At 36.4% G+C, this 27543-nt stretch overlaps 1 protein-coding gene and 1 non-coding gene across 2 annotated transcripts; one reads left to right on the top strand and one right to left on the bottom strand.

The window, feature by feature from the left end:
- Positions 1 to 2507: 2507 nt before the first annotated feature.
- LOC145115629 (Heavy metal transport/detoxification superfamily protein) lies at positions 2508 to 3425 on the top strand. Its single transcript, XM_079051970.1, has 2 exons — positions 2508 to 2708; positions 2836 to 3425. The coding sequence occupies exons 1-2, from the start codon at positions 2549 to 2551 to the stop codon at positions 3138 to 3140; spliced, it is 465 nt and encodes a 154-aa protein (XP_078908096.1). The 5' UTR covers positions 2508 to 2548; the 3' UTR covers positions 3141 to 3425.
- Positions 3426 to 16094: 12669 nt separating this feature from the next.
- Positions 16095 to 16201, bottom strand: LOC145117906 (small nucleolar RNA R71). Its single transcript, XR_013712899.1, has one exon. It is a non-coding gene; the product is annotated as a small nucleolar RNA R71 (small nucleolar RNA).
- Positions 16202 to 27543: the final 11342 nt, after the last annotated feature.

The following is a 27543-nucleotide window of genomic DNA, read 5'->3' as shown; positions in this document are numbered from 1 at the left end:
CAAAATACAACAATTAGTTTTGCTACATTGTTATTTTCCTTTATTTTTTTTATTCTTTTTTATCACATTACATCATCACATGACTAACAACCATGTTGTTACACATATGTACACTACAAGAATAATGACCATTAGTGGCAACGGGCGTCGCCGCTAAAGGTCCTAAATGTCGCCGCTATTGATATGTACGTTATCGATTTCCAGTCTTTGGATTAGGAACAAAATTAATGGATAAGGTTTCACCTCATATTTCGACGCGGATTGGGGTCGATAGACATTAGCGGCGATAGACACCTTTAGCGGCGACAGATAACGCGAAAATTACATGTCGCCGCTAATGCCCATTATTCTTGTAGTGGTATGTGCATAATACATATATTAATGATATTTTTATATAGAAATACCTATTTTTATATAGAAATACATAAATTTATTATATTTACACTGTATTTAATTTATTTTAAACTTTATTTTTATATTAAAACTAAATGTTTATTTGTAAAATAAATATTTTACATTAAATTATGTATTTAATAAAAATATTGTTATAATATAAATAATATATAATTAGAAAAAAACTTATATATTATATAAAATCATATGATTTTTAAATTCTAATATATATATTTTTTATACGGTTTCAAATGAAAAATGATAACATTGAACGAAAGTGAAAAAAATAATGTTTGGTTTGAAACAAATAATAGAATGTTAAAATTGAAAAATAAAATAAAAACCTAATTTAAAAAATTGAAAAAAAATGGAAACATAGTTTTTTTTTTTTGCCAAATTTTTAAAATTTTGATATGTCATCATGTTATGTTAGATTTATATAACCAAATAGTGACATGTCAGGATGTCATATTAGTACAGACTGACACGTCACGTCATCAGATAACTTGGTTATACCGGTCAAATCGTTAACATTGCAAAGTTATGAAAACTTGGAGACTAAATTAATAACGTAGTTTCAAAATCAAATTTTTATAAAAATAAAATTTTTAGAAATTTTCATATTTTTAATACTAGGTATTACCGTATTAAACTTTTATGGAATTAAAGCAGTATCACCTTTCCGACTTTGGGGGTATTTGGATAAATAGTTTTTAGCTTATTAGCTTATTGCTTATTTGCTTATTGCGGTGGAAATAAATATTTTTTTAAAATGTGTTTGGATTAGCTTATTGCAGTGGGAATAAACAATAAACAATAAACATTTTAAGTGTTTGGCAAATAAAACAACTTATATGAGTAAATGACCAATAAGCAATAAGCAATAAACATTCTCCCCTTGCTTATTAAAATCATTTTATTTGGCTTATTCCTACCGCAATAAGCTGATTTTTAAAGACTCATATCCAAACACTTAAATTTGCTTATTGTGGTGGGATTAAGCAATAAGCAGCTTATTTTTTCCCTATCCAAACACCCCCTTAATTTAAAGTAACGAAGTCTAAAGGCTGAATGCGATAGAGTTATGATTCTTATATATTTGACTCACATGAAATCATGAATCCTTAACTTTTATTTTCATCTTAGTTGGATATATACATGATAATAATAATAATTTACCGATCAAATATCATATATCTTTAATTTGTGGTAAAGCAAATAAATAATAGTACGTGATGGCTACATCCTAGGAGCATAGGTGCATGGTGCACCTCCACCGTTGGTTCATTTGTGTACCCTCACCCACCAAAACGTGAGAACAACTCTTATCTCTATTATTGATGTTTATATTCCACTGTTTGGGCCACCCTGACACCTCAAATCCGCCAAAGTTGTTAGGGTTCCAAAATTAGACTCATGATTGACTTTCAAAAGTCAAAATTCTTGTTTTGCTACCTAAAAGTTGCTACGAATTACTTTATTTCTCGATGAAAATTTGGACTCATGTTCGATTTTATGGTAAATGGTATGCCACAGTGTAATATTAATCGAAAATGTTCAGTATTTTGAAAGAATTCACGGCTTGAAGATCACTAAATTTGACTATTTGGAATTAGATAGGTGATGTGTTGGAATTGGTTTGGTTTGCAACATAAACAAAGATACAACGCACATGCAGGAGGATACTGGATACACTCTCCGCACCTTCCTTTTGGACTATTCTACAAAAAAGTTGTAACATTATCTTAAAAATCAGTAATTTTGATCGATTCAATAGCATTATATTTAACCGATTTTTAGGTCAACCATGATTGAACTTTATTAACTTGTAACCGATACCAAATATGTAAAACATCCTATGTAATAATATGATTATAAATATTTAATTGTTTGTCGAACAACATGCATATTTACTATGTCATTCAGGTAAGTTGTAAATCTTCCAATCACCGTAAATTACTCTTAAAAGTAAATAACATTCAACAATAATCGAACGTCAGAATCGTTGTTATTTCCTGAAGCATCTTCGGCCGACCCCTTCGATTTTAAAAAGACAACTGTTTGACACATGGTTGTTAAAGGTCCCACCAACTTCTGATAAATAAGTAGCGATCGATTACTTACTTACCCACCATTCACAAGAAGAAGAAAAAAAATGGGAGTTGCAGGAACATTGGAGTACATATCAGACTTGATGAACAGTGGTCATAAACAGAAAAAGAAGAAGCAGCAGCTACAGACAGTCGATCTGAAGGTCCGAATGGATTGTGATGGTTGTGAGCTTAAGGTCAAGAAAGCTCTCTCTTCTCTTTCTGGTACGTACCCACTATTTTACATTACGTATTTCTAGTAATTTTCAGATGTTTAAAATCCTTAGTCGGATCCTACATGCAATGTCTACCGTATCTTTAATACAAATTTGGTTGTGGTTTGGCGATACAGGTGTGAAGAAGGTTGAAATAAACAGGAAACAACAGAAGGTGACAGTGAGTGGCTATGTAGAAGCAAACAAGGTACTGAAAAAGGCCAAGTCAACTGGTAAAAAATCAGAGATTTGGCCATATGTGCCCTACAATCTCGTCGCACAGCCCTACGCTGCTCAAGTATATGACAAGAAAGCCCCTCCTGGTTATGTCAGAAAGGTAGACACCAGTGCTTCAGTTGGTGTTACCAGATACGAAGACTCTTCCTACTCTTACGTCACCTTGTTCAGTGATGATAACCCTAATGCATGTTCTGTTATGTAAGTACAGAACTACGGTTGTCAAGACGAGATCGTTTTGAAGCCTTTTTTGAGTAACCCACGTATAGCCTACGGTTATGAATGTATGATGGGGTTGTTGGGGTTTGAGAACCGTATAAGGCCGGTGGATGTATGTATTACAGAACCTCTAGTAATTAACATGCTATCTCTTGCCAAACGTATTTCTTTTTATATTGTAGTACTAAATAAAATGCTCTTTCTAACAATCTGATGTTAAATATATCTATTGGATAACTAAATATTAATGTGGAGATCGGTTTTGGTTTAATGGTGTTATTTGGTTGAAAAAAGACTAAAAACTGGCTTTTAGTAGAACAACAATTATCGTACTTCTTATCAATGGTAAATAGTCAAGCACATTAACCTCGACCATGTGATCATGTATCATTTTTTTTGCTGTTCACTACAAAAAATAAAGTATTACCGGCAATTATTTTCGCTCGTAAAGACACCAAAAAATCGCCCCTAAAAGTATTACCGGCGACAAATAGCCGTTATTAAGTCACCACTAATAATAGGTCGCTAAAGCCCATTTATCGCCGGTAATTCGTGTCGCCGCTAATAGCCATAGTTGTTTTATTTCTTTTTTAAAATAATTCTGCTAAAATGAAATAATAAAATAACATAATTAAATTGCATAAAATACATAATCCACATTGTCAACATAAAATACTTAATAAAAGTTGATAACATACTTAATACAAATATGAGGATAGAGTATTAATTTAGTTATTAACAAACATACAATATACTAAACATAAATTAACTAATCATCAGCGTTGTCTTCATGCCCATCGTTCTCCTTATCCTCACCCTCGGTATGATGGTATCCGCGCCATCTCCGCTACAACCTTTTTTCGACATCGATTGAAACCACTTAAAAAGTTTCTTGATAATTTTTTTTTATGGGAATAATAGCATCGTCCATCTACAAAATAATAGGAGCATTAATAATAACATCCTAATTGTCAACATACCAAAATACAAATAAATATAAATCAAACTAAACAACTTGCAATTACCAAAGATACCAAAACACCATACTAACATAAACCAAACTATATATCAAACTTAAAACTATTAACATACCAAACTATCAAGTTACCAATATACCAAACTTCCAATTATCAAACTAACGTAAACTAAAATACCAAAGTAAAATCATAAACCAAACTTCAGATTATAAAAAAAAATACCAAATAATCAACGAATATCAAAATTACTAAACTAACATGCATTTATCAATCTTTATATGAGAGTTTGAAATTAAAAATAAATTGGTTTATGTTACGTTTACCTCTATTTGTTATGGTTGTAATGGCTCTCCCTCACAATAGTTAGAGGTTCTATTGGAAGGCTTACGCCAATCCCTTTGATATGTCCTCGTCGAGCATCTAACACCTTTTCAGATGACTCTGTCTCAAACGTAGGTGTTAGGTTAGTTCCTTCGGGTAAAACATGTGTTTGCATTTCTAGCTCCCGCGCTATGTCATTCTGTATGTTCCAAAGTTTTATATATATATATATATATATATATATATATATATATATATATATATATATATATAAGAAAATTCTACTTTAAATAATTGTTACTCGGATGATGTGTTGTCAAAATTCTCATTTCTATCGACATGAGCTTTACAGAACATTTGAAGTATAATTCAGTTCTGTTTAACATTAAAAGTTACATTAAATGTAGAAAATAGAAAATTATATATATATATATATATATATATATATATATATATATATATATATATATATATATATATATATATATATATATATATATATATATATAAGGCGCGCATCGCATGTGCCATGGCGTGAGGTGTGGCTTCGCCGTTACGAAAAGTCTCATAATATTGTTGTTAGGTGTGATATGACATGCCATAGCTCGTTATCGCATGTTATGATGTGTGTTTTTTCGTTTGAGACACATTTTTTTGCTCTTTGTTATGTTTTTTTCTAATCGGAGATACAACTATTGTGTCGTTTGTTAACTTTTTGTTATTAATTATTGATATAACACTTCTAAAAACTAGTTATATTTGATATAAATTTATATTTATGTTGTAATATAATTATAATATAATATAAAATGGTCTTACATCACGTCTTGAAAAACGTAATGGCTCGTAAAGTTTGAGGCTTGGCCTTACCGCCACGCCACGCCTCACGCTATTTATACCTTGATATATATATATATATATATATATATATATATATATATATATATATATATATATATATATATATATATATATATATATATATATATATATATATATAAAATTACATCTTTGTAACACGTACTGCTATACGTACTTGACCCCCCGCAGTGAACTATTTTTTGGTGTTGGCCATTTACTGTGTTTGTAGCTGGCAGATTATTAGGTTTTTCGCTTAAAAAAACTGTATAGCATTCTCTCAGTTTGTAGGATTCATGTCAACATGTGGTGTTATTCTTACTTCCTCAAGATTCGACCCCCTCCCTTTCCCTTAAAATACTTTTTTGGCATTAGCATTTTTTTTTGTCTTTGTAATGTTTAGCCAATATCGCATTAATGCCTTCCCATAACTAAATATGTTGCCAAGAAAGCTCTTCATGATCAAAACTTTGTTGTAAATAAAAAAAATCAATTAATTTGAAACCAATTAGAAATAAACATATAAAATTTACTTATATAAAAAATTTACCTTGAGCTGTTCAATTCAAGTATTCTTTTGTGTGGGGTGTACATCTTTCCAACTTTCTTTTTCAAAAGCAATGCTCTACCATATATATGCTTATCTCACGAACTAAGCAATCATTGTTGTGACCTATCCGTAAAAATATACTTTCTCTATCAAACTCGATATGTAACGGTGGCGATTTGGATGTGGTGGATCCTCACGACCATCTCTGCCATGGCCTCGACCCATGACGGCGGCCATGAAGTATGAAAGAACAATCCAAATGGACGTCATAGCCTAAAAAGTGTTTTATAAGATGGAAACACAATATTAATAAAGTGTTTTATTACAAAGAGCGTCTCAAGCAGATACAAATACAGTTTTATATTGCAACAAGTGTCTTACGTACATATGAAGTGTTTTATTCAGACTCTCCCTCAGATTATCTAGGAATTCCATATTAGATTGAAGTTGGTAAAATGTTTTACCTACCTAAAATAAATTCACACTTAGAGAGGGCTTGTCCAAATGTATATGGGGACCGGGGCAAAAAGAAAAAAAAAAGGGCCCCTTAAAGACAAATATAATAAAGATTAAAAAAAAATACAATTTATTCTTCACTATAAACGCGTTCAATTAACAATAACAAGCAAACCAAATTGTTTATCTTTTGAGTTAGTTTGAGTTTGAACCAACTTTAGGCCCTAGAAATCATTTAGGTAATATTGTTTTATATATATACACTACACAACCCATAAATTTTGGGCCCGTTGGAGACGTGGGCCATGGGTAGTTGCCCAGGTTGCCCACCGTTTGGACCAGCCCTGCACTTACATTACGACATTCATCTTCTTAAATTCCAATTGTATTTATGGATCCTAGCCTAAGATATTAATTTGGGTTAAAGTACTAAGGGTTGGATCACTAACTAAAATATTTTCTCTTATTTTAGATGTCTGTAAAATGATGATCTTCATCCTCCTCCTCCAACTCACAACTTCACTCTATTGTCAATTTTGTCAAAAGAGAAGCTTAATGGTCCAAACTATATGGATTGGATGTGAAATTTGAAGATGACACTTCGATACAAGAAAAAAGAGTATGTTTTCGAGAATACAACTCCTCAAAATGATAATAACTTCCACTATTGAGGAACTTGCTGACTGCAACAAACACGTTGCACCGCCACTAAGTTCGCTTGCATTATGATTGCAATGATGGCACGTGATCTTCAAAAGTCCTATGAGAACTACTGGGCATATGAAATGAACTTGTCTCTTTCTCAAATGTTCCACGAGAAATTAAGTAAAAAGCATTATGAAGTCGTCAAGGCCCTAATGGCATGCAAGTTGAAAGGAGGGGGATCTATGTGTGCTCATGTGCAAAAAATGTAGAGACACGTAGAGAGATTAGAGAATCTCAATGTGAACTTCGACAAGGAGTTTGCCATTGATATGGTTCTCAAATCCTTGCCCAATAGTTTTGATCAGTTTATCTTAACTTATTGTTTGAACAATACTTACACCATATTGAGTGAGCTCACTAGTCTATTACAAACTGCTAAAGATGGAATGAAGAAGTATAATTCGAATAATTTTGCAAGTGCCCCAGTTTTGGTAACTCAACATGGCAATGGGAAGAAAAGGAAGGTCTATTCCCAACCCAAGTGGGAAGGGAAAGCCCACAATCGAAAATCCGGCGGGTCAAAGGGAAAGGTCAACTTTGATGCTCCTCCTGTCGGTGATCCGAAAGAAGTCGTGTGCTTTATTTGTGGTCTAAATGGACATTAGAAGAGAAGCTGCCCCAAGTACCTACAAGAAGTGAGAGAAGAAAAGGGCAAGGTGTTTGTATCTACATATGGTATATACTTTATTGAAATCAATAAAAGTTATTTTTCAAATTCATGGATCCTTGATATAGGATGTGGTTTCCATATTTTTTCTGATATGAAGGGGGTAAGGGAAAGTGAATAGGTCAAGTATGGGAAGCTGAACTTGATCATGAGGAATAACCAAAAGTCGGTTGTTAGCAGGATTGGAGTTTATGAGCTTATTTTGATAACAGTGTTAGGTTTGATTTGAACAATTGCTATTATTCATCAGAAATGACTAAAAACGTAATTTCTTTTCACGCTAAAAAAGGTTATCGTTATGGTTTTGACAATGATGATGGTGCAATTTTAGTATATAAAATGGTGAAATTATTTTCAAAGTTTATCCTTGTAATGACGTGTATGAAACTTTTGTGTGTGTAAATGAACTGAGCAATAGTGTTTTTAGTATTGATTCTTCTAATAGTTTAGAGAAGGCATGCTTACGACATTGTTTTCTTAGACATATTAACAAGAAACACATCGCCAACTCCAAAAGGATGGAGTGTTGGAATCTTTTGAACTAAAAACAATGTGAATCTTGTTTATTAGGAAAGATGACTAAGTCACCTTTCACTGGTACTTATGAAAGAGGTGATAGATTGTTTGTAACACTCGGTTTCGAACCGTTTCATTATTCGGGGTGGTGACCCGATCATCTATTATCATAAGGCTTCGGGTCTTGGGGGAAGAGAGGAGTAGCCCTTTTTGGATGTGGGTATTATAGATTAAATGATCCGAGTGTTTGATTATGTTTTGGATCCCAAGGGTATAATCGTAATTTGGAAGTTCAGGAATTTATGAATTTTAGGTTTTGTTCGGAAGGTCTTTAGGAGAAGGTGATTTGATAGAAGAGTAGTGTTTCTCGACACCTTTTCGTGGATATAAAGTTCGTTGGAAATGAACTTAGGACGAAGGAGTTATGGCCAAATGAAGTTTAAGTGTTTTGGAGTGTGGTCGAGTACACAGGGCGTACTCACCATGTAGACAGGTTCTTCTTGAGTACGCCAGGCGTACTAAGTGGTACGTGGGGCGTACTCCCTTCAGATGGAAACCCTATTTTTTAGGGTCATGACCCTATTTAAGCCTCATTTATTCTTGAGCCTTGTCCCTTCAGATGGAAACCCTAGTTCCTAGGTTACCGACCCTATCCAACCCTCAACTGATGAAGGACTCCCACCAATGTAATTTAACTTCTTCATGAATATAGCCACATGTAACAGAGATCAGATAATCCTTCGAGTAAAAGACTCAACCCCAGAACGGTTGGACTAAAACAAGAGTTGTGCAATAGGGTCAAATCCACTACTCTAAGATTATTTAACCTGTGCCACATGTGACTTGGCATATTCACTTAGCAGTCAATTCACCTCACTAAGAGTCCCACAAAGCACAAAGCAAGCAGCATTCAGGCAACGGAAAAAATCTAACCAACATACTCTAAACAAGCCATTCCATCTACTTATCAGATATACAGGCTAGCATGCAATACTAAAGCTCACACAATCAGACATATAAAGGAATATCTCCTATCATATAATACTGAGCAGATCCTTAGCCCTAATCTAGCATGCAATTCTCATAATCATAGCATATAACGTAATAAACATGTATTGGTATTCTGGGAACCACTTACTTGAGCTCGGCCGATTGCACACATCACACCCTTTTCTTTAATTAGAAATTCCTTTTCAGTTAATTTTTTATTTCGTAAAAATTTCTGTCAATTCCTCAGTTTGAGTTCAGGCACACCCGAGGATATGCCCGAATCTCTCAAACCAAGGCTCTGATACCAACTTGTAACAACCCCAAAAATCCAAGGTAGAAATTTCATTTTTATGATAATCAAAACACTATTGTAACTTTGTTCAAAACATTGAAAAGCATTTCAAATAAAACAATTATTAGAGTCCAATCCCAAAGATCACATATTGCGGAAAACACGGGTGTATGCGCTTCGATCGTCCCGAGCTCTTTCATTTGAAAACTGAAGTACCTGAAACATAAACTGAAAATCATACGCATAAAGCTAGTGAGTTCCCTAAATACCACATATCATACATGTCAAACGATCCATACAGGTCATACATAACCGAGATCCATACGTAACATTCATATATCATGATCAATAAAGGTGCTATTTGTCATCCATAGTCTTGCCATTATGCCATGAGCCACCTCGTGGTCTTTCTTGCCAAGCCGGGGGCCACAACCCTGGGTATTACATACAAGTTCCAGGAGCCACCTCCGGGTCTTCCATGCAAGCACCACAAAGACAACTAGCATACAATCTACACTACTTAACTAATTAACTGTTAGAGTTCAGACTCTGGTCTTGCATACAGTGTGCCAGGAGCTGCCTCCTGGTCTTTCAAACATAATTCCAAGGGCTAACCCCCGGGTCTTCCTACAATACATAAACTAAACGAGCCGACATTCGTGCTTTCAACCCATACAACCAGTGAGAAGACTCACCTCGAATGTTGAAGCTAACTGAAAGAAATCCCTAGCTGCCGCCCCGACGACACCTCAGATCTAACAGATCAAAATAACACCCAATTAGCAATTGGGTTCCATCCTAAGGCCCACCATCCATACTTGGGGTAAAATAACCATTTTACCCCTGACCCCAACATAAACCAAACCTGAGGCCCAATTCCAATAACCAAAAGGCCCAACACGAAAAGATCCCCAAAGGCCCACTAATGGCCCAATTTTCCAAATTGGGCCCAATCCCATATGGGCCTTATCCTAAGCCTATATTTTCCTTGAATACACTTTAAATTATCACAAACACCCTTTGGGACAAACTAGGTCAAAGACATAAGTCAAAAGTCAAATTCAACGGCCCAAGTTGACCCAACTCGCCGAGTTGCCCTTCAACTCGTCGAGTTCCCTTCATCAGACTACAAAAATCGAGAAGAGCCGATCCAACTCGCCGAGTTCACCTTAAAAACTCGCCGAGTTCATCAGGAACCAAACATCTTAACCCATTAAGCCGACTTAATCGAAACTAAAAGCTTCCCCACTCAGATCTTAACTGAAATAACATCTAGAAGGGTAAAGTTTCCAACTTTACGCCTATGGACCAACCAAGTGGGCTCAAGACCCAAACCCTAGGATTAAAAGGTTAAGGGCTTAATCAATAATCACTTAATCACCAAGGAAAAGCCCCAAAATATAGATCTGGTCCTTAAAGGCTGCATGGACACGTAAAGCTTCCAACTTTACACTTATGCATGGCTAGGAGAGGCTCAAAAGCTCATAAGAGACTAAAAGAAGAGCTTAATAGATGCATGAACCCCTTAAGACCATAAAGTTGGCACCTTTATGCCAAAAGAACTCATGAAGATCATAGATCTGAAAGAATAAACACTTGGGACTTCTACTTCCCCAACAATCACCCATCCATGGCTAAAAACATGCAATTTAACCAAATAAGAGATCTAAGAAAATGACAAGCAAGGTTAGAACTTTATACCCAAGAAGTGTTGGAAATGAAACTGAGAATCAATATCTAGAAGCTCCAACTTGAACCACCACCTTGCAACAAGCTTTTCTTCCCTTCAATGAGCTTCCAACATACCAAAACACCCCTGTGACATCCCCATTTTCACGACCAGAAAAGACCAATTTTGTTTATGCTTTATAAAAATCAGAGTACCTCTTTTAATAAAAATGTTGCAGAATTTGTTTCCAGAAAAACATGATAAATACGTTATCAAAGCATTTCCGAAAAAATGTATTTTTATTCATTTTAAAACATTGGGATGTCATCGTCAATACAGAAACATAAGCATAAACAGAACTTACATTCATTATCACTAGTGATTTATATCTCCTTAATCTCTCAGTGTAATGTAATTTCATATCGACACCTGTGATTCAAATAAACTGAGTGAGTCAGGTTGGGAAACCTGGTGAGTACATAGGGTTTTCAACCCACAATAATATAAGTATTATGTTTAAACATCAAACAATCAACCTAATTACCCATCCCCATTATCTTCTTTACTCTTAAGGATCTACCCTAAGAATCATCTATTCCTCATTCATTCATTCCTAAGGATTATCCTAAGGAATCGGCACGAAGTCAATCGTTGCCATGGTTTACTCAATAGGCACTAAGTCTCATAGTCGTCAGGGTTATTCTCTTTTATCGACTGTAACGATTCCAAGACTCCTCTCACAACACATGTCAAGGGGTTTAGGCACTACATTGCATAGTCACCAGGGTTAATCTCGTCTATCGACAGTGTCATTTCCGAGACTCCTCTCACAACACATGTCAAGGGGTTTAGGCACCACGTTGCATAGTCGCCAGGGTTAATCTCGTCTATCGACAGTGTCGTTTCCAAGACTCCTCTCACAACACATGTCAAGGGGTTTTTTTTAGAGTACAGCTGGTGAGAACACAGTTCAAAACACCTACAGGTTGCGAGCCTGCTAGTGTCCACTGGACTGTCTAGAATAGTCCGTGGTTGTCATCTATACTCTGCTGAATGACGGGGCCAACACATGGGTAAAAGGCTTCTCTCATGGTTTACCTCTCACCCTTATTTCACGGTCTATATCACCTCTCATTTCATCATCCAACTCATATTTCATCTACCCATGTTTTACCCAACATTTTTGTAGATAGAAAAATACATATACAGTTTAAATCATTTAAAACTTGTATAAAATCGTTCATCCAGCATAGATAGCAAGTATACAGATAATATGCACACATAACACGTAGTTTATATAAAATATTTCATATCTATGTGTAAGATGAAAGTAACTATGCACTCACTTGGTAAGGTGGTGACTCGGTACTCGGACATCACTTCGTTATCTCAAAACAATTTTCCCTTGACAAAACCTAGTATCAATACCACTAGGGTTTAGTCTAACGTTTACCGTGACTAATTAATAGTCTAGCTATTATTACTATTATATAAGCGTTAAGCAACACTCTTATATAACTCATAATAATAGCCCAAATAATTATTTTAAGGTCCTAATAATGTTACTATATTGAAACATAAGTTATACTAAAGATAGGGTAGGCATAGCTCACTTACATCGGGTTTTTCTCAAAACCGGGCTCCGCCGAAGCAGAGTTTCTGAGCCGAAGGCTCTTCGTTTTGGAGCCGTCAGGCGCTCCGGGGCTTCCGCCTCATGCTAGGGAGTTACCCTAGGCTTTGGGGGGTTAGGGAGGCTTAGAGAGAGTTTCTAAAGAGAGAAAGTAGAAGTGGGAGGTGTGAGGAGAAGGTTTCACCCGACAACCTTATTTATAGGCTGGGAAATAGCCCTATTCGTCGAGTAGGAGGACCTACTTGTCGAGTCCATGCCACATGTCACCCTCTGGTGGCTAGCCTTGGGGAGGAAACAACGGCCAGGATTTCGCCACGTCACCCGATTTCGCACAGCAGTCTCCCGACTTAGAAAAATCATAACTCTCGCATACGAGCTCCGTTTTCGAAGTTCTTTATATCCACGCGTAGGTAAAACCAAGGTCTACAATTTTCATTTAGACTCCATCGGCTAATTCTCGACCGATCTTAAATTTAACAGTAGGAGGAGATTAGACTGTTAAATAACAGCGAAGAATTCGTAACTCCTTCATACAGACTCCATTTTCGTCTGCCTTTTTGTCGTTGAGTTCCTATTAATGAGATCTTCAACTCTCATTTAGGTTGCATAGGCCAAAAACCGCTCGAACTAAAATTCGAGTTTCGGGCCGTGCACTGCTATGTCAAATCTTAGAAAATTCGTAACTTCCTCATACGAAGTCAGATTTGGGTGTTCTTTTTTTGTATGTTCTCGGTTTAACGTATACTACAACTTTTGTTTAGATCACTTTGGCTAAAAATTCATCTATCGTAAATTCACTATTTACGTTTCCCGGTGCCGTGCCGGTTTTGCCGAAAAAAATCGACGGGCCATAACTTCTTCGTTATAACTCGGATTTTGGCGTTCTTTATATGTACGGAACCCTTGAGACATATTCTACAACTCGGTTAAGATTATTTATTCTAAATAATCTTTTGTCGAAAAGTCGTTTTTGACCCCTATTATCTCTAAATTGACTAGCCCGGATCTACGGCCGTTACAATTATCTCCCCCTTAGGATGTGATATGTGCATGTTTAGCTCTATATTTAGTATAGATTTTTATAATTTGTTAGCTAATTAATTGCATATTATGGACAAAAGGTACTTAATTATGTTTGAATTATATTTTCAGTTCAAAAGAAGTGCTCGGGAGCAAAAGGAAGCAGGAGTAGCTATCGGGAAGCTTTGGAGTGAACAAAAGAAGAAAGGATTAAAAAGCACAGAGGACTCGGCGAGTCTGTCATGGACTCGACGAGTTCCCATGAAGATTCGCGAAGCAGGAGAGTCCTTGACTTGCCGTACACGGGAATTTAATGAGAGACTCGACGAGTCGGTTGTGGACTCGACGAGTCGAGATGAATCTATAAAAGAAACCCTTCAGATCGATAGAGGAGACTTCTGAGAACCCTAGGAGGAGGAGTTGCGATTCAGAACGAAGAGAGACATCTGGAAGAGTGAAGATTCAACCCAATTCAAGTTTTGAAGGATAACTAAGGCAAACTTTGATTTCTCTTAACTAGATCTAGTGCTTAAACCATGTTTACGTTATTGAATTTCGTTTTTGAGTTTTCTACTGCCTTAATCATGAGCTAAACTTTTTAGCTTCTGTTTGGGTAAGACAAATTTGAGACTATGGTTTGATTAATGATAGGATTAACTCTAAATTGGTGATTTTGTTAAATTAAGCTTGTTAAAGATCCTTATGCATTAACCATAACTATTTGCTGTTAATAGGAAGGCAATTAGGCTGCATGAACATCTCTTAATTGTTTACCTCATGTGATTTATGTGAACACTTTATTATGTGCCTAGGATTAGCGAATGTGAAACTAGGATTAATTAGAGAATGAGTAAGTTACTGTGTGAGCTTGTTTGATAAACCAACAACAAGAGGCTAATTGAATTATTAATTTGATTAACCATTACAAGTCTTGTTTAACCCGAATAAATAACCTAGAGAATTAATTAATTTAGACAACTGGCCACTGCTTGAATTAGTTTATTTTCTAAGGATTAGCAATAGCGAATGTGAACCTAATCACCTGAATCGGTAGCCAATAAAAGGTTAATCCATTGCACTATTACCATTAAATCAACCATAGGGTCAATTGAGTCGAACCTGAACAGAAGTCCCTTTAGATATTGAATTTAGTTGGTCTTTGCTTGCTTAGTTGTTAGTTAGTTATTTAGTTTAACAGTTAGTAAGTTTCTAGTCTTGTAAAACTAGAGAAAACCCCATTTAATTATTTGTTTTAGATAATATCAGTAATTAATTTAGTTTGTCGTTCCCTGTGTTCGATACCCTACTTATTTAACTATACCACAATTGATAGGTACACTGCCTTTGTGTGTCTAATTTATAATTTAAAAGTAGGATTAAAACTAGTTCGTTCTACACACATCAAGTGTTTGGCGCCGTTGCCGGGGAACGGTTCTAAATTTAAATTGATTGCTATTGTTATCGATCCTTTGTGTGAGAATTCTCTTGCACAAAGTTACTGCTTTTAGTAGATTTAGGATTAGAATTAAATATCAGTTTTTAGCTTTTAGGAAGTTCGTTTACAATTTTTGCTGTTTTTGCATCGAACTCGCCGAGTCCCTACGACCAGACTCGACGAGTCCATCGCTGAACAGCTATTTTCGTTTTTAGTTTTTTTTATTCCTTTTACGCGTGTCTTTCTGTTTATTTGCAATACGTTTTTGACTAGAGGAGGAAATACACCCTTAATTCCACCACTTGAAGACCCAGAAGCTACTCTAAAGAAGAACAAAGGAAAAACCATTAGAGAATCCGCATCTTCAAAGGACTCACCTTTGAAGAATCTCAAAGCAGTTTTCAGCAAGAAGAAGAGCAGTAAATCAGGAGCATCTAGCACCTTTTCCTTAGCAAACGAAGACTCAATAAAGGACGACATCATATACGAATCCCATGGGCGAATGGAAAAAGAAGATGTGTGAAGACACCGGTCCGGGGCTCGTGCAACCCGCGATTCCCGCAAACGCAAATTTTGAATTCAAAGGCCACATACTCGCCCAACTTAAGGAGATTCCATTCTATGGAAAAGACCACGAAGACGCGTACAAACACCTAGAAGAGGTCAGCGACATAGCCGACTACTTTAATTTTCCTAATGTGGCACGCGATACCGCTTTGCTTCGGATGCTTCCCGTCACATTCAAAGGTGCTGCAAAGGATTGGCTAAAATCACTTCCTCCCGGATCTATCACCACATGGGCTAAGATGAAAGAAGAATTTATTGATCAATTTTTCCTCCCCTCAAAGATAGCCAAATTGAAGAAAGCCATAGCAAATTTTGAGCAACAAGCTGGAGAATCACTTTATGAGGCATGGGAGAGGTACAAAAGCTTGCTAAGTAATTGCCCACATCATGATCTTAATAGCCAACAAGAAGTCTCCATTTTTTTATGATGGAGTAAACGTGACAACAAGGCAATTACTTGACTCGCAAGGACCGCTCACAAAGAAGGCACCCCCCGGTGATAAAGCAACTAATTGAAGAATTCTCTAAGCATTCTAGAGAATATCATAATCCTAGGAATAATCCAATTAGAGGGGAGGTGAATTCCGTTTCTGAGGATATGGTGGCAATGACGGCAATGTTGAAAAGCATGGATAGGAGGATGGATAAGATGGATCAAACAATCCATGCTATTCGGGTTGGATGTGAGAATTGTAACGGACCTCATCTTACTAAAGATTGTGATTTGGATGAGAATGGAAACAAGAAAGCCCAAGTATTCTATTCAAGCAGAGATAGATTCGATAATGATTGGCGAAAACCGAAGAAAGAATGGCTACCATATGATGAGTACAAAAAGGCGAAGGAGGAAAAGTTTAGACAACAAGCAAGGGGTTTTTACCAAAAGGAGGAGCCGGTGCAAGAAAAGAAACCAAACTTGGAAGAAATGCTAACTAAATTTGTAGCTACATCTGAGAAAAGACATAATGACCATGATGTTGCAATACAAGATACAAGAACAATACTAAGGAATCAACAAGCATCTATTCATAACATTGAGAAACAGCTAGGGCAGCTGGCCCAACAAATCAATCAAAGACAACCGGGTGATCTTCCAAGCAATACCGAAAAGAATCCACGAATGGAGCATTTGAATGCTATAATAACTAGTTCTGAAACAATTTTCACTCCTCTGACCCCTACCCAGAAGGCCTCAATAAAGGTGCAAGCAGAACTGTTTATTCTTTAAAGCCTAAAAGGCCACCTTTGCCATTTCCGATTCGAGCCATACCTGATGATCAAGTTAAAGAGTATAGGAAGTGAAGAATTAAAAGTTCAAATTATCAAGAAAAATAATATAGTTCAAGCAAGTAGTGAAGATACCCAAAAATCAAACTAATAATATAGATCAAATTTCCCCGGCAACGACGCCAAAAACTTGATGTGTGTGGAATGCACTAGTTTTAATCCTACTAACTTAGACACAAAATATACACACGAAAGGCAGTGTACCTATCGATTAATAATATAGTTCAAGCAAGTAGGGTATCGAACACAGGGAACGGTAAACAATTAAAATAAATGCTAATATTATCTAAATAAAACAAGTAATAGAAAGGGGGTTTTCTCTAGTTTTGTAAGACTAGAAACTTAAACAATTAACTAAAACTTAAACTAAGCAACTAAGAGCTAAGCAAATAAAAATCAACTAAATTTAATAATTAAGGATACTTATGTTTAGGTTTGAATCCTTTATTCCTATGGTTGATTTTATGGCAAGTGCAATGGATTAACTTTTCATTGGCTACCGATTAGTGTGATTAGGTTCACATTTGCTATTTCTAATCCTTAGAAAACAAATCAATTCAAACAGTGGCCAGTTGGTTAAATTAACAGGTTTTCTAGTTTATTGATTCGGGTTAAGTAAGACTTGTAGTGGTTAATTAAATTGGTCGTTCAATTAACCTCTTGCTGATGGTTCGTCACACAAGCTCACACATTAACTTACCTATTCTCTATTAACCCTAGTTTCACGTTCGCTATTCCTAGGCATATAACAATGTTTTCACATAAATCATATGAGATTAGCAATTAAGAGATGGTTATACAACTTAATATACTGGTTAATTAACAGAAGAATAATTATAATTAACACATAAGGTTCTTTAACAAGCTTAACAAAACATAATCACCAAATTAAAGTAATCCAACCATAAAATCATACCATAATCATAAAGTCATCTATCCTAAACAGAAGATAATAGTTTTAGCTCATGATTACAGTAAAAATAAGATAAAAAACGAAGTCAAGTAGTAAAAACATAGTTCAAACAAGAGATTAGGTAAAGAGTAAACTTGATTTTGCCTTGATTCTCCTCAAAATCGAATGTAGGGTTGATTCTTCGGTTTCCAGAGCTTCAACAACACTCTTAATCGTTCCTTAGTCGCCAAGGGTTTCTCTATATGCTAGGGTATCGATCAGGAATGCCCTTTATATAGATTTTCACAAAACAGAGGTGACTCGTCGAGTCCAGTATACGGCAAGTCAGCGCGTCGAGAATCGCGAACATTCGAAGTGACTCGTCGAGTTGAGGCCCAACTCGTTGAGTCCGTTTGGAATCAGCATTTTCTCACAACACGAAAGTCATCTAAAACTGTGTCTAGTTTTCAGAACATTTTGAATCTCGTCAATCGGAGTTACAGTTCATGAGATATGGCCAAAACACTGACGATGGGTCAAGCTGTCCAACAACATCCTTCTTTCTTCAAAATCCAATATACAAGCCTCCAATTGCTAAATCTGCTTCCTCTTCCTTCGGCGCATGTCTTTATTGCTAAAAATGAAATATTTAAACTAACTAAGCCCCTTTTGTTCATTAAATGAGATAAAAACAACATAAAGTATTAAGATAATGCATGAATTTTATAACTAAATATGTCCATATCAAAATACGTCACACTTGACTTTTGCTTGCCCCCAAGCAAAACTGAATTTTAGCACACTAGTATCACATAAGACAATCCCAATCAAACCCAGCCATTATGCATCCCTCCGAATCCATCCGCATAAAACTTTCTAACCTCAAGGTATTTTTGTCAAGCAACCCAAGCATACATAAACTAGAAAAAAATTACAACTTTTGATACCACATTGGAGCTCTTTTGGAATTCTTCACTTTCTTGATAATTTGAACTTTGATTTCTTCAAATTTGCCACCTTTTTTTTATTTTTCTTTGATTTTTGGGTATCTTCACTAGTTTGAACTATATTATTAGTTTTGAACTATATTATCACTACTTTGAAAAATAATATATTATGTACAGGCCCTTAAAGTCAACAGTCCATTTGTTGAAACGATACTTCAAACGCTTAAATATGCAAGCTTGTTGAAGAGTCTCTTTGCCTCTAGAAAAGATATGGCAGAAATAGCTGAACTAGTATTGAATGAGCTACCTGAAAAGAGGGGTGATCCGGGAAGCATCTCCATACCTTGCCAATTTGGGGACATAATCGCTACTCATGCGTTGACCGATTCGGGTGCAAGTATTAATCTAATGCCATATTCTTTTTTAAAGAAGCTAAATTTACCGGAGCCAAAGCTGATTCATATGAAGATCCATTTAGCCGATAAGACAATAATACATCCAAGAGGAGTATGCGAAGATCTTCTCATCAAAGTCGATAAATTTGTGTTTCCCGTGGACTTTGTAGTGCTTGACATGGAAGAAGACCTTAAAGTTCCAATCATTCTTGGGAGACCATTTTTGAATATCGCTTGTGCATTAGTCGATGTGTGCGAATCTACTCTAACACTAAGGGTGGGGAACGATTCCGTGGTGTTTAAAGCAGAACAAGAGAAACAGTATGCAAGGACAAAAGACGGGGAAATTTCCTTAGTGGATTTGGATGATGAAGTGTTAGAAAGAGAGCTTGCACTTTTACAAGAAGAAAATCCAAACAAATTTCTATTACCTTCTGAAGGGAATTTCGATGCTGGAGAAGATTTAAAGGAAATAGAAAGGTTGTTAAAGGCAGCTGAGTCAAAAGAAACAACAAAAATTCTGGAAACCTCACAGACTCGCCGAGTAGCATTGACTGACTCGACGAGTCCAATCGAGAACCTCAAAGATCATGAAGATCTTATCTCGCTTCTTACAAGTTCCCTTTCTGACCTTGACATGCACACTTCTCCTAATCCTTTGGAAAGTCCAATAGAAGAGGCTGAAATTGTAAAAAACTTTAGCTTCCAACACGCACAATTGGCTTACCTTGACACGAGGATAAAAGAAGAAGCAATTCAACTTGACGAGAGGGTAAGTTTGGGAGAAAAAGAGAATATAAGGGCTTGGAATGATGATGTGAATAACTCTTCCATTGAGTCACTCATGGCTAATCGAAAGTTCGAGTCAAATACAATCAAGAGTACCAAACCTCGAGCCCGAGTTTCTACTAATTATGAAGTATTTGCATTTGAACCACCAGATTCTTTAGAAGGTAAGGAGGAATCCTTAATATCAAGGGATGATAAGGTGGCAACTGTACGGGAAATCGAGATTGACAAAGAAGGAGTACAAAAGATGGGTCCAAAGAACGGGGTGAAGAAGAAGAAGGTTGGGAAACGGATCAGTTATGCATTAGAAGAGGATGCTACGAGGAAAAGGAAAGAAGAATTGAGACGGGCATATAAAAGACAAATACACGCTTACAGGACAAAGTATAAACAACAAAAGATTAAGCGTGAATTCCAAATGAAGGAAAACGAAGAAACGTAGAGCGGGAAGGAGTCCAGCTAACGACTCCTCAAAAAAAAGCGCTTAACGGGAGGCAACCCGTTGCTAGAGTTTGCTTTCTTTTACCTTTTTCTTTACTTTTATCTTCAGTTTTTAGGATTTATTTTCATCTTCTTAATTGTCAAAAATGACTACTTGAGGGTAAGCATGGTCTGAGTGTGGGGTGGGTTGGTTATATTTTTAAGCAGGAATAAAAATTATAGCAGATTTATAAAGCAGTTTTTCCAAATTAACGAATGACTCGGCGAGTTGGGTGACTTACTCGACGAGTTAACTCGAAAGCAGGAATCGAAAAATCGCGACCAGACTCGCCGAGTCGGACCCTGACTCGACTAGTCGGTTTGTTTTTACTGAAATATTTTTTTACATAACTGTAAAATTAGGGCTTTTTACCCTAATTGGTAACCATTCCTCACTCATCCAGCCTACACTTGACGTGCGCCTCCCTCTTTCTCCCCCTCTCTTTCTCTCTATTTCTCTATCAAGAAAGAAAGAAAATGTTTCCAAGAGGTGGACAAAGTTCTAGGGGTAACCAAGGAAACCATCCTTGGTTAAATTTTCCAAGAATTGAGTCGGAGTCTACAATGAAAAGACGGAAGAAGAAGCTTGCAGAAATCCGGAATAAGGAAATTTGTGTCCCCAATGCGATTGATTGGGAATGGCTGGGGAGAGTTCGTTACGAAGAGGAGTTGGCTCCTTATTTAGTCAAGATGTTTGTGCATAATGGGGAGTCCATCACGTGTGATGGATGGAGTCGCATCTTTCGTATCCAAGAGCCGGTCTATCAAGAGTTGTGCTTGGAATTTTTCTCCACAATACATTTCCGGGGTGGGGACGATTACTATAACCCCAGGAATATTACTTTTTGTCTTGGGGGCGAGGTTCGCAATTGTTCTATGGTGGAATTAGCTTGGAGGTTAGGAATTTATGACCAACAAGTGATTCATACGGCCGCATTTGGTACCTTTTTGGAGCATTGCCATAAGGTATTCCCGGATGGTGTCACAAGCACAAATTGGTGGAACACTATTGCCAACAAAGTCTACATTCCCAAATCGGCCCAAGAGGGGAGCATACGATCACCTACGCACCGCCTTCTTCACCACTTTATTTCAAACACCACTAATCAAAGAAAAGATGATGACAAGGTTTCTAACCTTGATGTCTTTTATCTTTGGAGCATCATTACACCCAACACTTTTTGCAACATTCCATGGTGTGTGGCTTCCTATTTAGTTGAAGGGGCGGTCAAGGACCGAAAAACTTCTAAAATTAATGGTGGCATGTTTGTGATGTATTTAGCCCACTCTTATGGGTTGATGGCTCGTAGTGCTTGGAACTTAATGACAATGATCCCGACCCCTCCCTTTAATCCTATTCTTTTTCGAAGGGCTAGAATTATTGAGGATTATGGAGGGGGACATTATGCTATTCCACATGATGATGCTGTGATCGGACCCGAGGAGTCGGGTAGGAGAGTTAGGCAAAGACGCTGGCAAGCACCTCCCGATCCACCGGTTATTCCGGTGGAAGACGAAATACCCCCGGAATGGTTTAATGTTGAAGGAAGGCGATATCAAGATGATTTGGCAAGAGGAGTGAATTTTGCCAACCGGTCCTTCATCCAAATGTTTAATCACTTTAACATCCAACATATGGACGGAGGCCAATTTCCTTATATACCAGCTTGGGAGGAGAGGATAAGCGCAAGGCAAAGCGGAGCCGGTGGGAGCGGGGCAATACATGATGATAATGATGAGGAAGAAGATGAAGATTGATTTATTTATGTTTTGTGTTTTGTTGAACAATTTGTTTTGTCTTTGTTTAGTTGTTTGTTGGAACTTCTAGTAATTAGGATTTTTAATTTCTCATGGTTTGTTTAGTGTCTTTTCAGAGTTTGAAAATGGGTTGCTTACAAAGAGTCTCACGAGTAATAGGAGTTTCGAGTCTAGGCGGAAGCGAGAGTGAAGTATCAGTATCGATTCCGGTTATAGAGAGGTTAAGGAGTGATTAATTACTGAAGAACAAAAGAATATATTTTTGAAGTTTACCGAGAGCTGGATTTATGGCAGAATCTGTTTTTGACATCCAGCGATGGACTCGTCGAGTGTATATACAAGACTCGACGAGTTCCAGTATGATTTCACGATTTCTTCCCTTTCACGCTAGTACTCGGCGAGTCACCTATTGGACTCGACGATTCGTTCATCATTACACCTCTTAAGCTGCTGATTTGATGATATGTTATACACCACTTGACTGCATTTTCTTTGAGTTCTATTCCTGAGAATTTCCGAGAATCTTTCCTGCATTTTTAGAGCTAACCACACGAGATTTGACACCCAAGGCATGGATGAGCTGTTCCCATGTCTAAAGTCAGCTGAAGATGGAGCTTTAAATGAAGAAGATCAACCTCGCAACTACTATCTCAGGGGAGTTTGTTCCAATTCCCACTTTATTTTATTGTTCTTTATCATGCATAATATGCAATGGGGACATTGCATAAATTACGTGTGGGGTAGGGGGTTGGTTACATTAGTTAAAATTTTAGTTAAAATTTGAAAATTTTGAAATTTTTGCATTAAAATTACTAGGATTAATTTAGAAAATTTTGGTAAAAGCAATTAGGAATCATGCTAAGTGTTATGTTTGATGATTGCATGAAGACTCAAATGTTTAGTTGAGCCAATATACGTTCTAGTGCATTTGTGGCCTCCTTTATTCTAGTGAAATCATGAGACAAAAACACAACCTCGCTTAGTTTGAGCGATGCAATATGTTTAGCATCGTGTATCAGAAATGTATCCAGGAAAATTTCTATCTTTAATCAATAAAGGTTGAAGTTGAGCGCCCCTGCTTAAGCATGTAGGTATTGAGTGAAAAAAAGTGAGTTACATGTAAAAAAAAGAGAGAGAATTACAAGAAAAGTTGTAAGAATTTTGGAGCAATCAAAGTGAAGATCAAAGATCAAAAATTCTGAAGAAATTCCAAAAAAAAAAGTTGAAGATACCCAAAAATCAAAGAAAATCAAAAAGGTGGCAAATTTGAAGAATTCAAAGAAATCAAAGTTCAAACTCTCAAGAAGGGAAGAATTCCAAAAAGTTCCATAGTGGTATCGAAAATTGTAATTGTCTAGATTAATGTATGCTTAGGTTGCTCAACCAAAAATACCTTGAGACTAGGAGGTTTTCTGCGGATGGATTCGGAGGGATGCATAAAATGAGCATTGTTCGAAAGAAGTGGGCGAGTGTTTATGAGGATTGTGAGTATTTAGGATGAGGGGAGTCGTTTAGGAAAAAAATTAGACACAAATGCATGCTTTGCGGTCTTGGCATAATGGCTGGGTTTGATTGGGATTGTCCTATGTGATATTAGTATGCTAAAATTCAGTTTTGCTTGGGGGCAAGCAAAAGTCAAGTGTGGGGTATTTTGATATGTGTATGTTTAGCTCTATATTTAGTATAGATTTTTATCATTTGTTAGCTAATTAATTGCATATTATGGACAAAAGGTACTTAATTATGTTTGAATTATATTTTCAGTTCAAAAGAAGTGCTCGGGAGAAAAAGGAAGCAGGAGTAGCTATCGGGAAGCTTTGGAGTGAACAAAAGAATAAAGGATCAAAAAGCACAAAGGCCTCGGCGAGTCTATCATGGACTCAACGAGTTCCCACGAAGATTTGCGAAGCAGGAGAGTCCTTGACTTGCCGTACACGGGAATTTAATGAGAGACTCGACGAGTCGGTTGTGGACTCGACGAGTCGAGATGAATCTATAAAAGAAACCCTTCAAATCGATAGAGGAGACTTTTGAGAACCCTAGGAGGAGGAGCTGCGATTCAGAACGAAGAGAGACATCTGGAAGAGTGAAGATTCAACCCAATTCAAGTTTTGAAGGATAACTAAGGCAAACTTTGATTTCTCTTAACTAGATCTAGTGCTTAAACCATGTTTACGATATTGAATGTCGTTTTTGAGTTTTCTAGTGCCTTAATCATGAGCTAAACTTTTTAGCTTCTGTTTGGGTAAGACAAATTTGAGACTATGGTTTGATTAATGGTAGGATTAACTCTAAATTGGTGATTTTGTTAAATTAAGCTTGTTAAAGATCCTTATGCATTAACCATAACTATTTGTTGTTAATAGGAAGGCAATTAGGCTGCATGAACATCTCTTAATTGTTTACCTCATGTGATTTATGTGAACACTTTATTATGTGCCTAGGATTAGCGAATGTGAAACTAGGATTAATTAGAGAATGAGTAAGTTACTGTGTGAGCTTGTTTGATAAACCAACAACAAGAGGCTAATTGAATTATTAATTTGATTAACCATTACAAGTCTTGTTTAACCCGAATAAATAACCTAGAGAATTAATTAATTTAGACAACTGGCCACTGCTTGAATTAGTTTATTTTCTAAGGATTAGCAATAGCGAATGTGAACCTAATCACCTGAATCGGTAGCCAATAAAAGGTTAATCCATTGCACTATTACCATTAAATCAACCATAGGATCAATTGAGTCGAACCTGAACAGAAGCCCCTTTAGATATTGAATTTCGTTGGTCTTTGCTTGCTTAGTTGTTAGTTAGTTATTTAGTTTAACTGTTAGTAAGTTTCTAGTCTTGTAAAACTAGAGAAAACCCCATTTAATTATTTGTTTTAGATAATATCGGTAATTAATTTAGTTTGTCGTTCCCTGTGTTCGATACCCTACTTATTTAACTATACCACAATTGATAGGTACACTGCCTTTGTGTGTCTAATTTATAATTGAAAAGTAGGATTAAAACTAGTTCGTTCTACACACATCAGGATGATTACGTCCTGGAATCATCAACGAAACAGGGCTCACATGATGAATCCATACGTTATCTCTTCATCCTAAGTAATAACCGTAACGTTGATGTTTCTTTGAACGAGTATCTAACTCTAAGACTTCCTGAATGCAGGTGGTGCCCGATCTTGGACCCACTCTCTATCTCATGTTAGACTTCCAATCATGATCTTCATGTCATGATCTCGATCTTTATTAGAGACTCCTTCTTTAACAAACTTGAGATAAGTTTCTTCCTTCGATTATCATAATAGACCGATGGGTCATGTTCTAATGACCTCTCATCGTATGATGCATTGCTTGGACTCAGGTCTTTTAGAGTAAAATTCCAGAACATACTATACCTTCCTTCATGTTCTAATCATATCTTAAATGGTAGCATTTCTACATACAAGTAACTATCGCGATACCTCTACCGATCGCTTTGATTTATCTTTTATTTCAATCTTCCGGCTTAATTCAGATGTTACATCAAACTTGGTTCTCCGAACCACGTAACATACTCCTTGTAGTCGGACTCAATTCGATATGAGTACTAGGGTCGGAATAACAACAATATTCTTAGTCATTACCGAAACGATGGTAACGACATACTTGAATAAAACGATATCAATTACTAGCTTCTTGGTAACCTTGTGACTTTCCCTGATCCAAGTGCGAGTCCTGTGCTTCCGGTAGTATAGGGCTCTACTACCATTCACACCTACTCATACTTGTCCCAAGTATTGTCTTACTGTTCTCCAAGTTATTACCAAAAAAACAATTTTAACACATACAAATGTGTCCAAACAATCACATAATTTTCCCTAGACTCTACTAGGACTTCTTCCATGCGTATCTTCAATCATCAATTTTGATTCAACTCGGTGGTGAGAATGCCAGAGGGTAGGGTAACTTCAGGAATTACGCCAATCGTTTCATCATCCCGCGAATCGAAGGTGTACTTCGGACGTACCGTACTCCTCTAAACGTACTGTTATTTTTTTTCCTAACGTACTCTAAAGGCAAGATACCACTCTTACGCTATCTTCTGATAGGTGTCATTCACTATCATAAGCCTTTTCGTTTCCTCCGTTTACTCAATTCGCTACAAGCCTTCACCATGACGTTACATTCACGGAAGCATGCGTTCTGCGCATCAAGACAAGAATATAGATAGAGAAGATTTAGACGCGTACTCCACCTTATTACTCCGAAAAGTTACATGCCAGATCTAATATCGTAATTAAACGTTTAGAAGTCTGAACACATAAAATTTCCAGATCCGGTCGGCAACAGACCATAGATCCGATCATATAATGCATATCTTAAACCATTTAGCACATAAAAGCATTTTAGGCAACTTCCCTAATTAAGCTAGTGCTTGTGTCTATTCAGGTCTACTACCTAAAATATATTAGACACCCTTCTCACAATCATCGCTTAGCATTCTAAGTTTAAGTCTATAAATAAATCTTTATTCCTAGTTCGCTTAAATTAATGCTCTGATACCAACTGTGACATCCCCATTTTCACGACCAGAAAAGACCGATTTTGTTTATGCTTTATAAAAATCAGAGTACCTCTTTTAATAAAAATGTTGTGGAATTTGTTCCCAGAAAAACATGATAAATACGTTATCAAAGCATTTCTGAAGAAATGTATTTTTATTCATTTTAAAACATTGGGATGTCATCGTCAATACAGAAACATAAGCATAAACAGAACTTACATTCATTATTACTAGTGATTTATATCTCCTTAATCTCTCAGTGTAATGTAACTTCATATCGACACCTATGATTCAAATAAACTGAGTGGGTCAGGTTGGGAAACCTGGTGAGTACATAGGGTTTTAATCCACAATAATATAATTATTATGTTTAAACATCAAACAATCAACCCAATTACCCATCCCCATTATCTTCTTTACTCTTAAGGATCGACCCTAAGAATCATCTATTCCTCGTTCATTCATTCCTAAGGATTATCCTAAGGAATCGTCACGAAGTCCATCGTTGCCATGGTTTACTCAATAGGCACTAAGTCTCATAGTCGCCAGGGTTATTCTCTTTTATCGACAGTAACGATTCCGAGACTCCTCTCACAACACATGTCAAGGGGTTTAGGCACTACATTGCATAGTCACC

Source organism: Lactuca virosa, chromosome 5, assembly GCF_052849685.1.
Source record: "Lactuca virosa cultivar CGN04683 chromosome 5, Lactuca_virosa_CGN04683_v6, whole genome shotgun sequence".
Classification (NCBI taxonomy): Eukaryota; Viridiplantae; Streptophyta; class Magnoliopsida; order Asterales; family Asteraceae; genus Lactuca; species Lactuca virosa.
Note: the sequence above shows the minus strand (reverse complement) of the source record. Positions and strands in the feature narration are given on the sequence as shown.